Source organism: Neoarthrinium moseri (genome assembly GCF_022829205.1).
Source record: "Neoarthrinium moseri strain CBS 164.80 chromosome Unknown scaffold1_Wmoseri_CBS_16480, whole genome shotgun sequence".
NCBI classification, from domain to species: domain Eukaryota; kingdom Fungi; phylum Ascomycota; class Sordariomycetes; order Amphisphaeriales; family Apiosporaceae; genus Neoarthrinium; species Neoarthrinium moseri.
This window is the reverse complement of record NW_026055115.1, coordinates 1,768,641-1,783,862: the sequence shown is the minus strand read 5'-3', so window position 1 is coordinate 1,783,862 and position 15,222 is coordinate 1,768,641. Positions and strand designations below refer to the sequence as shown.

The following is a 15,222-nucleotide window of genomic DNA, read 5'->3' as shown; positions in this document are numbered from 1 at the left end:
AAAGCAAACAAACAACTAGGGTGAGCATAGCTGATTCTTCTTTCATCTGATGTCGAGACTGCTTGCAAAACTGCAGGGCTCGCTTGCCTGACAGCTCGTCGGCTTCGCAGAGGTTCCGCGCTGCTGACGAACCCCTGGTGGAGCACTACCCGGTTTAGGGTGGACTTGAGACAGAGAGCAGGGCCTGTCCAAACATTTCAGCTTGGGTCTGCCTGCCTGTCGCACGAGAATGGAGAGGTCGGATGCCTCTGGTCTGCGATTGACAGGAGTTTAATCTGTACGCCAAAATTTTAGCTTTCTGTAATTGTCGTGTGTTGATCGGATCGCGTGGGGATGGTCTCCGGTATGACCTCAGACTGTTTCCGATTATAACGCTATCCCCTCGCTGTAACGACGCAGGACCTACTCTGGCCCGTGTGAATGCGTGCCCATCCATACATTTCGACAAGTGCAGCGGTTCATTAAATTGTGATGCGCGAGGCTCAGCCATGGCGAGCGGCTGGTTATGCCTTGCGGCCAGCATATCTTGTTCATAAAGGGAATCTGGGAATGTTTTGAAACGCAGCTAGAGGCTGGGAGGCCTGGAGGGCACCAAGCGCAGGAAAGTCTCTGGGGCAGCCGACGGGCTCTGCACCAGCGACAGCAGCTGCCCTGGCCTGCCCATTTGGCCGCATTTCCAGGGTCCTGGGGATCATCAGGGACGGCATGAGGTTCTGCACGGCCTGGGAGGTTTGAGATGTCGAGGATCCACCGACGATCCGACCAGACTCGGCATCCTCCTTCAGGCGCATTCCCAAAGCGGAAGGACAGCGACAGGGGTTCCGAAACGTCGACTGTGCCGAACACACGGGATCAGTACGTCACGGGGGACATGATGCCTTCACAGCTGCTGAGACTGGGAGCCTCCTGGCAGCGACGGCGATCACCCAAAATAGGAGCCCTCAGAGATCGTTGGGGCTTGGCGCAGACATGGACCACCACGCTTCTGTCTCACGTCGGTCGATCGAATTGGGACGACTGGCCGACCCAACGAAGCAAAACCAAGCCTTTCTGCACAGGCGCCAGCCGGGCATTGGCATCTTTTCTTCTCCCCAAACGCTGCAACACCAAACAATTCGTTTCTCAGCTACGAGATTCGGGACATCAGATGAAAGCCGGCTGACCGTCGTTCCCACTTCCCTTTCCTTACATATCTTCTCTTCTCTTCGTGGAACCTGGCGTTCTTGCCTTACAACATATCGTGATCTAATCATTCGCAATGTCTGGGCTTTTGGGAGGAATTTTACCCGACGTCAGTCTGGGTCTGGGGTTGGGCGGTGGTGCAGGCACCACTGCCACGGATGCCGCTTCAGCGACTGCTACGGCGGCCCCGGATGAGAAGACCACAAACGCTCCTCCTCCTCCTCCGCCGCAGTCGAAGGCGACAACAACTCAGAACACGGCCCTGCCGGCGGCCACAAATGATGCCGGGGCAGTATTGAACCCTGGTCAACCGGATGATAACGACACCAACGATGACGCTACGACGACACGGGGTGGAAGGAATGGAAACGGGGACGACAATAAGACAGCCGCACCAGAGTCAACCACGTCTACCAGAGCCGCGGCCACCTCCGCCACTTCAACAGCAAAGCAGGCAACTCAGCCAACGGCTGCAACCTCTACTGCTAATGCCCCAGCAGTTCTGCCAACGACTGCAAGCACTGCGATCTCAACCAGTCAAGCAACCAGTGCACAAACCTCCCTCCCGTTGTCAATCCCCACGGGTTTACCCACCACACTTTTGACCAGTGTCCTCCCTCCTCTGGATGCCACCTCAATCCTAGATACAGCCCCTTTGACTAGCATTCTACCCACAAGCCTGCTCCCGGACACAACCAGTCTTGCACTTGCCACCTCCACCCCGGCCGCCGTCGTCAGTCCGGACCCTGCGTCTACGAGTCTCGGTCTGCCGGACAACGGGATCAGCCAGGCGCAGACGGAGAGCTCTGGCGGCATGTCCATGGGTGTGACCATCGGCGTCGCCACGGCCGGTGGTGTGGGTGCCCTGGCACTGATCGTGACCACCATCCTGGCCTGCCGGCGGCACTGGCGTAAGCGCCGCAATGCCAACGACGAGGCGCTCCAGAAGCTCGACGAGCTGTATGAGCAGGGCAAGCCGACGTTCGAGGAGAAGGACACGGGCCGCTGGAACAAGGGGCTGGAGCAGTTCCACAGCGCCACGCGCCCCAACGAGCTGTCGGGCGATTCGGCCAGCTTCAGAGCGTACAGGGCTTGAGTTACTTCCAGAAAAGGGAAACCAGGGCGGCCCCGTGGTAAGAGTCATTGAGGCTCGGGGCTAAACGCAAGATGGGTCGTGAGACAATACCCCCCTCTAGCATTACTATCTCTTTAACTATGATATCCCGAGGGTGTCTCCATGATGAGCACGACCATTAAAGACAAAGGCCAAAAGGCCAAAAAAACAACAACTTCACGATACATACAAGCTACAGCCTAGTAATGTCTGGCTAGAATATTGTGTACGAAAATTGTAAAAAATCATGGAAGCTATATCTGTATTTACGGAGATCTCGATGCAAATAGGAACGTCACTCGCTTAGGGCAATAATACATCCATCTTGAAATGGAGAATGGTCTCACGTGCGTGATCGCTATGAAAGAGGTCGATTCATTGGCATAAAAAACGAGATGAACTTACTGCGTGAGCAAGTCATCTACTAGGCATAAGGCCGGCGTATGCCAGATCAATCCCCAACAATATGAAATTCACTTTCTCTCTTGGAAATGGTCATGCTATAGTACTGATTGCACATGCTGGCTACACTTCGAAGCCGATCTAGACTGTGTTGACATCAGTATAAAATGCGTGACACCTAATTGTTGACCTGATCTATCCCGCAGCTATAGTAAAGCCGAAACAGAAGGCCGCTTCTCGGTAGTTTGTAACAAAAGTGTATTTCGTGTCCATAACAATAATTCCCTGTAAAAGCTGCGGCTGTAGTCTTAGGTTTTAATCGTAGACCATTGCTGCATAAGTCAAGGGAGCATCAACCGGCTCTTGAGGAGCCGGCATCACGAATCGAGGCATGAAACCTCTCTTCTTGGATGGTGCGAATCCATTATGCATAATGTTTCCATCTTGAAGCCCTCGAGCAAGGGCGCCCTGGAAATTCGTTTGGTCAGTTGTAGTCTCAAAACGACATCGAAACGGGATATAACTACGGAGCTTGAATGCGCCCCCCCCTCCCCACCTGGACTAAAATGTGGAAACCGGCGAATAGCTTTAAACTACGCAGCACACGCGATGCAACGTTACCAAGGGCCCAAAAATCACCGGAGGATGATGTTGGCAATAGATAATTGGCATTTCAGGCAGGTTGAGAAACGAGTCTAGTGAATGTACAGTAGCAACGTCAATGGACAGGTATTCACCTATGTTCGGATCCGAGGGGTAAGCAATTTGGGGGCAGTATAATGCCGGGCAACTTCCGAGCAGTAGCTAGCTTGAATCCAGAAATGCGCACCATGGAGCTCTGAAAGGTGCATCTAGGTGATATAATTATCGATAGATAGCGTTTGGCGAGCGTTCGCCGCAAGCAATTGGCACGAAGCGGGGTCCTATGACGTGAAGTCTCCTAAGAACAGCCCGATGCACAACGCCCTCGAACTAGCATCGCATCTCGCACCTCCCGGGCTGGAAACTTCCAATAACTGGCTGCTCTCGACTTCGAAGGGATAATAAGTAGGACAGAATCCATAGTGCTGAAATCCAGCCATGGCGACACCAAGTCTGAACGACTTCCCCAAGCCAACGTCTATCACCGGCGGCTGCCTCTGCGGCGCAATCCGGTATAAGGTCGATTTTCCTGCCGAACACGACTTTTTGAAAGCGGTATGCACCCTGTTGCTTTCTATTCGCCTCTTCTACACTGTTTAGAGATCACTGGATAAGTGTCTTGCATGATATCTGTTTCTGGCGCCCGAGTTGTCACCGGCCATGTTGGAAATTTTGCGAAAGCGCATGCCTGATTAATTGTCCCAATTACTGATGTTGCCCTAGAGCACAAGCTGTCAATGCACGCAGTGCCGTCGTAACACAGGAACTCTGGTCCTGTTTTCTCATGCCGTTCTGTCCACAGCCGTGACCTACCTGACCCCGACAACTACTCTCAAGAATTTCAACGCCAGCCCAGGCATCCAGCGCGGGTTCTGCGTGGAATGTGGAAGCTTCGTCTACTGGAGAGACGAATCACAGGAAGAAGTCTACATGACTATCGGCTGCATCGACCCTGAGTATCTTATGGGGGAGGAGGGCAAGACTGAAGGCTTTGGGTTCGCGCTGGTCAACGGCTCAGGGGACAATGTCTTCTGCGAGAATGAGCTCAAGGGCGTCAGGGAGGGCTGGGTCGGCAAGACTGGCAAGCGGTGGCAGAAGGGTACCTCTTATGGCGTACTGATGCCTTGAGACGGCAGCGAAGCGATTGTTTCAATCCTGTACCTCGCTCTCTGCTGCAAAGATGCGCGCATCTGGTTCTGTTTCACACGAGTGGATCATCTGCTTGACTAGCAAGATAGTAAGAAATTTTCTATCGTCGGAAGCGCAGGAGACCTATCGATATCTACGTTGTGGCACTGGTTTTTACGGTGTTAGGACCGGTAAACATGGAATCAGGCGTCGTTTTGTAGGTTATAGTATTCATAGAAGCCATTCCCACGGCTTCTATAAACCGTTTCCTAGAGGCACGTATGATACTATGAGAATTCAGTCTTTCATTTTGAGTAGTTACTAAACCCCAAACGTTGTACTGATCACCAACCTAGATACCAGTAAGTTATTGCGCTGTACATTTGTATCTCCACTACGGAAGCCACTCCACTGATTTTTCGTCACCGACCGAAGGGTTGCTCCACGACAGAAACAATGTGCCGTCTAGGACGGCCTCCTTTCAAAACTGGAGACAAAACAATTACCTTCCATACTGCCTAGCCCCAAGTTTGATTTGAATCCTCGGAGGAAGCAGGCGAGGGTGGGTTAAAGAGTGCTGTGGTCCACAGGTTTCGAATATAGTCATCCTTTTCTTCCGCCGCGTTGTTATAGTAGGCGGCATCTCTCTTTTGGATATAGTCCATGACCTGGCCGAGTACTACCTCGATCTTCGGTCGGTCGGTCGGCTTAACTGCCATGCAAATACTCACAAGTCTCTTGATATCCGGATCTACATTCGGGCAGGGGTCTGACTGGAATTGAAGAGCATAGAGAGGCTGGGCGTATGTCTTGACTGGCGGAGGACCACTCCCGGGAATTTCGATGGTGGATAGAAGATCACCGTGCCCAGGGTACCTACTCCACTCATATTTCAATATAAGGCAACACATAAGCTGGTTGGCCTTAGTAAGGTAGTCTGTGATGCCCATCGCAGTCTGGGACAACTCACGATGCCAGCGTCAAACATATTACAGTGGACACCAAATTGGGGATTCGGGTCAGGCCTGTCTCGTGTTAGTGGCTAAGTGGTAACTCAATAAGACGAGATTAGAAAAGAATGTGACGTACGACTCCAGGATGTTAGGCAATGTATCTTCAGCTAGGCCGAAATCTATGAGCTTAAGCATAGGGGCAAAGTCATGTTCGACGTCACTCGGAGGGTCGCTCAGTAAGACTTTGTTTGATTAGCTGCGGTCAAAAGACAGTACATATCTACTGTCGGTAACGTACTATTGCCGTCGTGCATATCTGTGTGTCGCAACATTGACGGCGTTGCTACCTGGCCGTTTGCGTCGTATGTAATTTCTTCGCTCTGGGTAGCTTGGCCTGCGGGTGGGGGACTAGGAGGATATGCCATTGCCACGACCATTCTGAGAACTGGGACGACATTGTCAGAATCTATGCCAGCGGTGTCCATTGCATCAAGCTCTTGGGCTTACTTACAGCAGCCGAAGAACCTCCATAGGAGGCGATTGGGGATCGGTTTGGGGTGGCGCGCTGCGCGTTTCAGAAAGTCTCCTAGTTCGCCGTGGGCTATCCATTCCAGCAAAATGGTTCTCTGTTCGATTGGTGGGTCGCGATTTTGACGTCTATTGCCGGAGGACGCTCCTTCATTGGGGGGAGTTCCCCTCTCAGGCGGCGTTATCAGCGGATTGTTGGGTATGCTCACCATGCTGACAATGTGCGGCGCATGGGCGAGTTGCTTGTGGCCTGATAAGAAAAGCTCAGAAAGAAGACGGCACCTAAGCTCACCTGAAGCCAGTGCCTCTCCGCTGCCAGCGTATCGAGATCTTCGTTGCGATACGTTTGCTTGACGATAAACTTCCTATATTCTCCAGAGACCGGGTTTTTATATGATACTTTGGATGCCAATCCATACTCACCATGGCCAATAATGCCTTCGAGAGTAAATATTGAATCTTTTGTGAAATAATTTCGCAGAGCTTCATGGTATTTTTGATATTCTGCCATGTTCGCAAAGTTGCAGGTACTATTTCTCATACTAATCTACACATGTGAACGTCGCGGCGATGGAACTTGGAATACTTTTGATCAATAATCCTATTGTGCCTATGAATGCTCTTTGATGAGTCTGTTTGCGGAACGACTTTTTCCAAGCACTGCGACAAAGCATTGCCTCACTGTTTCCAGATATTCTCATTCAGGCTGGAAGGCAATTGACCAGTCCAACAAAAGTACTCGTGAGAAACAGCTCAGAGCGGTGGTTGCGTAGCATAGAAATGTAACTGTATTTTGACGTGAGTATATGGCTGTCATCACCAGCCCCTATGTTGGTCCATTGGGCACCCTTTGAACCCACTTCTCCTATGTTCAACACATGTAACTGTCATCCAGAGAGAGTATCCCCTGTTAATTGTTCTTAGATGCGCCCAGTAGTTTCAAGTTTCTTGTTCAAGTCAAGGTGAATTCGTTGAAAGTTGTTGTATCTCTGTGACACGAAGAACGGAAGATAACGTAGCGGGGATCTTGCTACCGCCGAACGACCCCTTCCAGATTTCTTACTATTCGCCAGTATACTACGCTTAGAGACTGGCGATGTGTATTATATAGACATTGAAAGCTAGGTACTAAGCTCGGGTTGGTGAGACGTGGTATAGAGTTGTGGTTTAATAAAATGTGGCTATGTTTTTCGCGTTTTATTTATTTAATTTCCCTCTTTTTATAGATTTTAATACATTATCGCACTTTTTACCTTTATTTTACGACTTTCGGTTTGGCGACCGTCGAGTTATACGTCTATTTTAGCCACACGAACAATGTACGTTCGATTCGTCGACACTGACGAGGAGGACTGCGTTGGCTGAGGTTGTGTTACTTGGGGAATATGGCCCAGGAGCACCACTCCAGTTCAGTACATCCTGTCTTGTTTCATTTCAGTGCGATATTCCATTGGCCTGGCCTCGTCAGCCCGCAACCCCATACAGACAATGAAGTAGACTTTCATATTGGATCTGTCAGTCTATCATTCCTTTTCTACCCTCTTACGTGTTCTGTATCTACAATTCAAACTCACTGCAGACTGAATCGCAATCGTAACGGCAATTATCAACCTCGCCTATCCGAGATGCCATTTCTACCCTCGTTCTTCGATCCTTTCGATTAGATCCCAAGCCAAACGGCAGCCTCAGCCGTCAAGATGGAGATGATCAGAGACTCCACAATCCAGACTTACCTATGGAAAATATATATGAGTCAATGGCCATTCAAAATGAATTATTCCAATGGCATTTCAATATTCAAAAAATCTGTTGCCTGAGCGCCAAAATCCGCGACAGTTTTCGTTGGAATGGTGGACCAGCCACCTACATTACAACCTCACCAGCCACTCAATTTGCGACGTATATATGTATACTCACAAGTGTAGTGCTCTGTAACCCTCCTTCTGCTGAATCAATTAATCCACTCCACCCTTGTCCTCCTCATATCTTGATAGTTCCAAAGAACATCTTGAGAGCTAGTATTTTATCTCACAGGAGATAGCGAAGCAGGTCTTGAAGAGGTTGGCATGCAAGTCCCTCGATACAGAAATTGCTAGTATCTCGGCCATCCCAAAAGCTTTCGAGTCGGACGAAGATTCGGTACTTCAGGTCAAGACGCCGTAGAATAGGTCCTATGAAAAATAATCCTTGGCTAGCAAATGAACTCAGCACGTGTTACAAAGATCACTGATGAAAGACCCACTTCTTTGCGTGGTTGTAGCGCTTAAAGATGTAGCTAACTTGCCAGAATGGAGAGAAACTGCAAGCATGGACAAGAGCCCGGCATCCATTTACTCGATCGGGAGACCTTGGGCCAGAAAGAATACCAAGATTGATTCAGATCTCATACTATATGCGAGACTACTGTACAGGCATACTGGTCGGAAACCTCTAAGTTGGCTATCTATAATCTTGCTATCTGCGAAGGTGCTATCTGCGAAGGCTCTGCCTTCGAATAATTGACTAGTCCGAAAGCGAAATTAGTTACTTGCATATTGTCTCTTTTGTACCGTAAGTACATGTCTAATGCTTACGGTATCCAGGGGATTCTGAGATTCGATATTGTATGTATTATGTCGCATCTCACGAGTTGTTCAGCAAGTCATTCACTTCCAAGTGTTGCAGGTGACCCACTTCTACTTTGTATTGCCCGGGACCTAATTGCCTTTCAAGGAGGTACTTGAGGTGTTGTGGGCTCGAGATGTATTTCGACTTAATGCGAGTCATCGTCACCCATTTAGTAGGATCCGTAAGATGGTCACTTGAATTTGACATGAGAGAAGTCATGAAGGGAGGGCAGACATGAGAGAAGTCATGAGAGAGGGCAGAAAGTCCGGTTCGGGCTTTTATAGTTGGATGTCAATCTAGCCAATCAAGAATACAAAAGCGAGCAACGCGGACGGTGGGGATAATTGACAATAAAATCGCACGTTCAGGAGACGCGAGGCAGGAATGAACTGACAGTGGGTATGACATGGGATCATGCTTAGTAGCAAAAATACCATGCATGATATGCACATCAGCCCGGCTTGTGTATCCACACCCTCCAATGACGTTTGAGATATCTCTTCCGTCACGATCTATTTTTGCGGGCTAGTTTTCCTCTCTTTAGGGCTGATCCCGATGGCGTACTTGACGCATCGTCTTTTTGAATGATGGCGTATTTGACGCATCGTCTTTTTGAGCCCCCCAACTCCAAGCCAGGAGTTACGCGCCTGCTGAGGGAGTCTTTGTACACTTGCATTGCGGACTTTCACAATATGACAAGCTCCTTGAAGGGCACACAATGAAAAGCTTGCAGGCGAAACCGTGCAAAGAGGTACCCCAGAGAGTCAAATAATGTAGCCTGGGCTTTAATAATCTGAGATATTGTTTATGGCAAAGGGGACGAGTGCTCCAGGCTTAAAGTAAAGGGCTTAGATATACCATTCAGCCCTACCGGACAAAGCTACAACCTCACAGCGTGCCTTATCTGGCTGCTTCACGGCAAGGATGCGGAGCCCTTTGACAGCCCATTCTCGTATGCCATGCTGCATAAGTTTTAGTTCCATTTAAAACATAGCCTTGATCTTACACTAATGTGCAAGATCAGGAACAAAAGTAGTGTCGAGCCTTTCATGTACGTTGAATGGTATTTCTTTCTTGGAAAACAATCAAGGAGATGCATCATTGCACACCAAAATCCTGCTTGGCCTAACAGCTAAAGATATCGAGAATGGATACATCGGGCGATCTCTATGAGCAACAAGTAAGGGTTGATGGCATCCATGTCTTCTTGAGATCACCACTGACGCCGATTTAGGAAAACGAGTTTCAAGTATCGCCAGTACGTTTATGAGCCTTGACAAGCGACCCCAAATTGAATCTATAACACCTTCAAGAAACCTTTAACTGAATAAAAGCTATTGTAGGATTTTAGACGTCCCTTGTTGGACACACCCACCTCATGGCGAGATCAGCCTACGCACGTGAGAAACATCCCGTCTGCCACACCGTGGCCACTTCCAGCTCTCGCTCTATCTGAGGCGGAACAAAGCAGTACTTGTCAGGATCGAGGTGACAGTGGACATCTGGAAAACACGATACAACTCCTCGCGACAGAGACCACAATACAGCCTCGTCCTGACTTACTTGCGGAAGTCGGTTCTGGGATGCGCAACAGTGATTCCAGACAGGACCTGGCCGATAGTGAAGATGACAGTTCAACCAATTCATTGCAAGGCATCCAAGATGCCTTGCATGCCGCGACCTTGGACCACCCTAGCAATAACGGCACGAGGTTTATCCCAATCGACGATTTTGACAGATTGATGACGCGGGAGAACGTAAGAGAGTCGTGCAAATCTCTAACGGTCGAAGGTTCGCTCGAAACGTTGGTTGCCGACATATGGGATCCACACTCTTACAATAACATCCATGGCCAACGACTATCGACCTCTCGCAGGAAGCTATTTGCCATCCTAATCGCCCTTGGCAAAGCTCAGAAGATCAAGTCATTCATCAAATGTGCTATTTGGGACAAAGATTTACCGGTTCAACAGAACAAATATGGCGGGCAATGGGTGTGCCACCAGGACGGCAACGACAAAGGAGACTTGATATACCTTGACTTCATGAAAAAGTGGCGCCTCCCTGAGCAGAGATGGTTTGATACCTATCAGTGGTGGATGCTCTCTCCAATCTTTGACGGGTCGAATGGAAAGGTGCTCTTTTACCCTCTCCATAACCAGATTGTGCTGCCGTTCATCCAGGAAGAAGAAAACGAGTACGATTTTCAGAATGGCGGATTTGGAGAAGTAAGACGAGTAAAAATCCACCCTGCTCATCACAATTTGTCATCGTCATCAGCGAGAGACCAAAGATTGACTACATCCACCATTAACATGGAATTTGAAACAGCCAAGAATCCATCTTTTGCAATCAAGCGTCTTTTCTCGAGTTCGAACTCAAAGAGTACCTTCAAACGTGAAGTTGAGGCTTTGAAGCGATTCAGTTCTGGGGAGTGCAAATTTTTGATCAAACTACTCGCAACTTACGAGCACGGCGGTTACTACCATTTGGTATTCCCTTGGGCAGACGGAAATCTACAAGAGCTTTGGCAGAGAAATCCAAACCCAGAGCACTCTTACAATAGCATAAGATGGCTCGCTACGCAGTGCTGGGGGGTTGCAGAAGCATTGAGAAGAATTCATGATAATCTCTTCGACGAAGGGGCCAACTCCGGCCAATCAGCAACAAGAGGGCGGCACGGGGATATCAAACCAGAGAACATTCTCTACTTTGTGGATTCCGCAGCGACTGACCACGACCTCACGCAAATTCAACTAAAGATTTCTGATTTTGGGCTTGCCCGCTGGCATACCGAAAAATCGAACCAGCCTATCTATGAGAATGGCACACAACGAGATGCGACTTACCGAGCGCCTGAGCATGATCTTACCAAGTCAATCTCTCAGCCCGCTGATATCTGGCCGCTGGCCTGCCTGTTCTTTGAATTTTTGACTTGGTACTTGCGAGGATGGGAGGGTGTCGAGAAGCAAACAGACGCAAGGGTGGATGAAAGCAATGCTCTTTTTGTTAAGGAAGACAATTACTTCAATAACAAGCAGGCTAACGGTGAATCCAAACTTGGAGTCATACTGAAAGAATGCGTTGTTAAGGTAAAGCTTCTCAAAGCGGGGTGGGAGTGTGACTTACAAGTACTGCTAGTGGTTCGATGAGCTGCACCACGATCTGCGATGTACTCAATTTATTGCCGATTTCCTCGAGCTCATCTCCGATCGGATGATGCGCATAAGAATAGAGTCACGAGCTGAGTGTACAGAGATTGTGCAAGCGCTAGAAGGCATGAAAGACAAGTGTGCCAACGACAGGGACTACTGTATAGTACCGTTGACTCGGAGTCAAGTGCGAACGCGAAGAAGTACGGACTCAGATCGCCAGAATAACTCCGATTCTTTTCCAAACGAATTAACTGGAAAATCTGGCTTGCTGTATGACAAAATACCCGATTCTGATATGCAGAAGTCAAGAGAATCAGAATTCCAAAACACGACCATGCCCCAGCAGCACAACATCATATCGGTAGCCGATAATCGTCTATCAGTCCCCACAGTGGGTATTAATGAAGGGCAGAGTAGAGGGTTCATATCAAATGATCCACATTCGGACGACCGTGATGGAGTGGAGGTGCAGCGTGCTGAGTCGAACACAGGTGCCACAATACTGCAAAAGAGATTGACTGAAAGAAATGGCCACAGACTCAGACATAGGTTGACGAGTTTTTTGAAACGGTTAGTTCCTCTTCGGAACCGGAACCGTGCATAGTCTCGTCCATTGCAATACTTTGGGTCAGCATTGGGAGCACATGTAAGTGCTTGATTTGCTTCAACTAGCTCTGGCTCACTAAATCGATTTTTTTTGTAAGGCATGACCGTCCTCCTGAAATTTTATTTGACATAATGAACAATGCCGAGGGTGGGTGAGAGGTTGACATAGCACACTTAAAGGTTTTGTCCGTCAATGGCGCAGGCCTCCTCGTCCACATACCCTTGGTGGTACCCTCGTCGTTTCACAGATATGTAATACCAGCATCCCAGCGTGATGGCAGTCGTAGTGACTGTCAGTAAGATATAGATCCAGAACGAGTCGGACACAAACGGTGTATCTTCCCAGCTAAAAAATGACATTGAAAACATGCTCTGGTATTTGCGTTAGCACATGAAATAAGTCCATATCAAAGACTTACTGCAAAAAACGTCCCTGGGAGGAAGATCATAGTGACAATAGCTATTGATCGCATTTGTCGCGAATCATTCCCAGCGGCAATGGCTGTCTCAACGCTTGTCTCGCCTTGTAACTGGTATCCGTTAATTCCGTGCTTTGTGAATATCAAAGAAACAAGTTAACGCACGGATTGTGTTGCCATAGTCATTCCATCTAGGCGCATAGTACACTCTCGTATCTTTTCTTCATATTCATCAACAATTGCTTGTAGGCGATCCTTTATCTTAAAATCGACTTGAAACATACGTATCCCCACTGGCCTTTCCCACGAGTCATTGGCGTTTAACCTCTTTGGTTCGGTCTGAGTATCGGCAGGGATGTCCTGACTGCCAGCTGCTTTCGATGCTGAGTATGCAGGGAGGTGGCTCCACTGTGTGCATGTTACTGGTTGGAGCATGGTAGAATTCTCTAATTCTTGAATATGTTCGATCATTCTCCTCAAGTGAGTGATCCAGTTGACTAGGCTGTTTCTCACGAAGGCAGTGTCAAGCCATCGAGCTCTTTTGCTGTTGTTGAAGGCTCTGGCATCGGGAGCCTGGCCCTGATGGTTGACCTGGAAAGTGGTAGCTTCAATATCATCCATCACGTCTTCTACAAGCATAATCTGTCTACATCGCTCGAGCTCTGCAAAGATTCCAGGCAATAGCATGGGGTGGATCTCAGTAGCTTTGCATCGTGGTAAGCGCTGTATGATGTCACGTTCGGCGGCATCTGTGCAACCAAATAATAATCCAAAAGTAAGCCCAAGGCGGGGAAAAACCGTTACTGTCAAGGCAATATCGTCTTCCCAGGCGTTGGTCGTGCGGCAATTATACACTAATATTGGTTAGCAACTGCTTGACATGTGTGAGATAACACACCTACCACAAGCGATGTCAAGGTCTCCGTAAGGATTTCGCATTTCAACGAAAGCACGAGAGAAAGTTGACACGTCGGCTCGGTTTATAACCCTCGCTATGGAGCCGTGGATGCAGAAGCTTCTAGAAATTGATCTGAAGGTCTCGCAAGAAAACGGCAAGATTCTAGCGTCGCGTTGCCCGGAACGGTCACAGCTATCGCTTTTTGCATGACAAGATTCCCTTAAATGTGATGTGTTGGAAAGGCTGATAGATTCTGACATCTCGGATAACGATTCGCCACGAGCGAGCTTGTCGTGGTTGATCTGGCTGGATTCTTTGTTCGGTAAACCTTGTTTGGAAACATTTATCCTACGGGCAAGGCTGAACATTGTCAAACTGAGCTACTTCAAGGTGCATGAAGATTCTTACATCAAAAACAATCCCGAAACTTCGTTTCCGAGTGACGGGAGTTCCTACATGACCCGGCTTAGCTTGACTGTGACGCAGCCGCTGATGGTGTCTAGTACCGTCTCCTGATAACTCTCCCATTGCTTGTCGGTAGTAACGGTAGTAATCACCGGTTCCTGGTGCCTCACTTAGTGCTAACTCATTGGGGGAGAGATATGACTGCTTACTCTAGCCCCAGCCAAGTAACGAACCACCGGCGTAGCTTTCGGATAGTACTTCCAGACTTTGGCATAATCATCCGGATTGATTCCAGTATTCGTTCCAGCCCAATCCATCTCAGAGATATAGGTTTTACAAGGACACGATTGTCCAGATATTATATGCACTTCCAGAGATGCGAACGGCGCCGACGATCTCTTTAGGGGGGAAGTAGCCTTGGCGGTGGGAGGAGAATGTAGGCTCGAATTTTTTCCGTCTTCTACTTTTCAAAGAGGTTTCTACCCGTAAGTGAGCGCATCGGAAGTCGGCCGGCTGGACGGTAAGAGACCTTGGAATTGGTTAGGTGGTTCAGTGAGGCGGGGCAACTGAAAATTAACTGGACCCCGACGCACCTATTATCTCAATGCAAAGCCTATTGGCTAGTTGCATTGATTGATTGGAGTAAAGGATGCCACGCGCCCCTTCGTACACAGCCCAGCCTGATCAGCCACCTAATCTTCTCACCGAAATGCCTAATGTAAAACAACATTGTTTCGTTAGCTTCATCTTACCTAACATATTGTGGACGCCACGGCGCGCTTTTGTGTTCCTACTCGACATGGCTCTGGTTCAGTTCCGAGCCCGATATACTGACGAGACATCTCTTGTTACACTCCTCCGAGACTTGTTTCCAGTTGGCACCATCCGCATCAAGGTGTGTTGACTATGCTCCGACAGTGAAACAGAAGACTCGTGGCTGACATCAAAGTAGTATGCCAGAGGTCGTTTCCACTGTACAATCCCGCGAGAGTTGACCCAGGTAAGGCTCGGATCATAAGATGAAAGGTTACTTTGCTCAAGACCGGCAGCATGAACGCAGCTACATGACCACGGCAATCCAGAACGCACATTATTCATAAATTCAAGTCAAGATGGATCATCAATTGTCGAACATCGGAATTTGGGACCTGAGTGGTAACTACTTGTGTTATATCAAGTCCAA

The 15,222-nt window shown here is 48.7% G+C and overlaps 6 protein-coding genes across 6 annotated transcripts; 3 read left to right on the top strand and 3 right to left on the bottom strand.

The window, feature by feature from the left end:
- Window positions 1-530: 530 nt before the first annotated feature.
- JN550_000569 (uncharacterized protein) lies at window positions 531-791 on the bottom strand (the record flags this gene model as incomplete). Its single annotated transcript, XM_049317359.1, has 1 exon — window positions 531-791. One exon carries the CDS (start codon window positions 789-791, stop codon window positions 531-533), a length of 261 nt encoding a protein of 86 aa, XP_049177858.1.
- Window positions 792-1,258: 467 nt separating this feature from the next.
- JN550_000568 (uncharacterized protein) lies at window positions 1,259-2,278 on the top strand (the record flags this gene model as incomplete). Its single annotated transcript, XM_049317348.1, has 1 exon — window positions 1,259-2,278. One exon carries the CDS (start codon window positions 1,259-1,261, stop codon window positions 2,276-2,278), a length of 1,020 nt encoding a protein of 339 aa, XP_049177857.1.
- Window positions 2,279-3,778: 1,500 nt separating this feature from the next.
- JN550_000567 (uncharacterized protein) lies at window positions 3,779-4,468 on the top strand (the record flags this gene model as incomplete). The annotated part of the gene is made up of 2 exons (XM_049317337.1): window positions 3,779-3,895; window positions 4,064-4,468. The coding sequence occupies 2 exons, from the start codon at window positions 3,779-3,781 to the stop codon at window positions 4,466-4,468; spliced, it is 522 nt and encodes a 173-aa protein (XP_049177856.1).
- Window positions 4,469-4,986: 518 nt separating this feature from the next.
- JN550_000566 (uncharacterized protein) lies at window positions 4,987-6,460 on the bottom strand (the record flags this gene model as incomplete). Its single annotated transcript, XM_049317326.1, has 6 exons — window positions 4,987-5,382; window positions 5,439-5,493; window positions 5,558-5,663; window positions 5,720-5,866; window positions 5,933-6,191; window positions 6,242-6,460. 6 exons carry the CDS (start codon window positions 6,458-6,460, stop codon window positions 4,987-4,989), a joined length of 1,182 nt encoding a protein of 393 aa, XP_049177855.1.
- A 3,243-nt stretch (window positions 6,461-9,703) lies between these two features.
- On the top strand, window positions 9,704-11,936 carry JN550_000565 (uncharacterized protein; the record flags this gene model as incomplete). Its single annotated transcript, XM_049317314.1, has 5 exons — window positions 9,704-9,736; window positions 9,791-9,814; window positions 9,900-11,648; window positions 11,698-11,846; window positions 11,897-11,936. 5 exons carry the CDS (start codon window positions 9,704-9,706, stop codon window positions 11,934-11,936), a joined length of 1,995 nt encoding a protein of 664 aa, XP_049177854.1.
- Window positions 11,937-12,491: 555 nt separating this feature from the next.
- Window positions 12,492-13,675, bottom strand: JN550_000564 (uncharacterized protein; the record flags this gene model as incomplete). The annotated part of the gene is made up of 4 exons (XM_049317303.1): window positions 12,492-12,689; window positions 12,737-12,840; window positions 13,021-13,590; window positions 13,639-13,675. 4 exons carry the CDS (start codon window positions 13,673-13,675, stop codon window positions 12,492-12,494), a joined length of 909 nt encoding a protein of 302 aa, XP_049177853.1.
- Window positions 13,676-15,222: the final 1,547 nt, after the last annotated feature.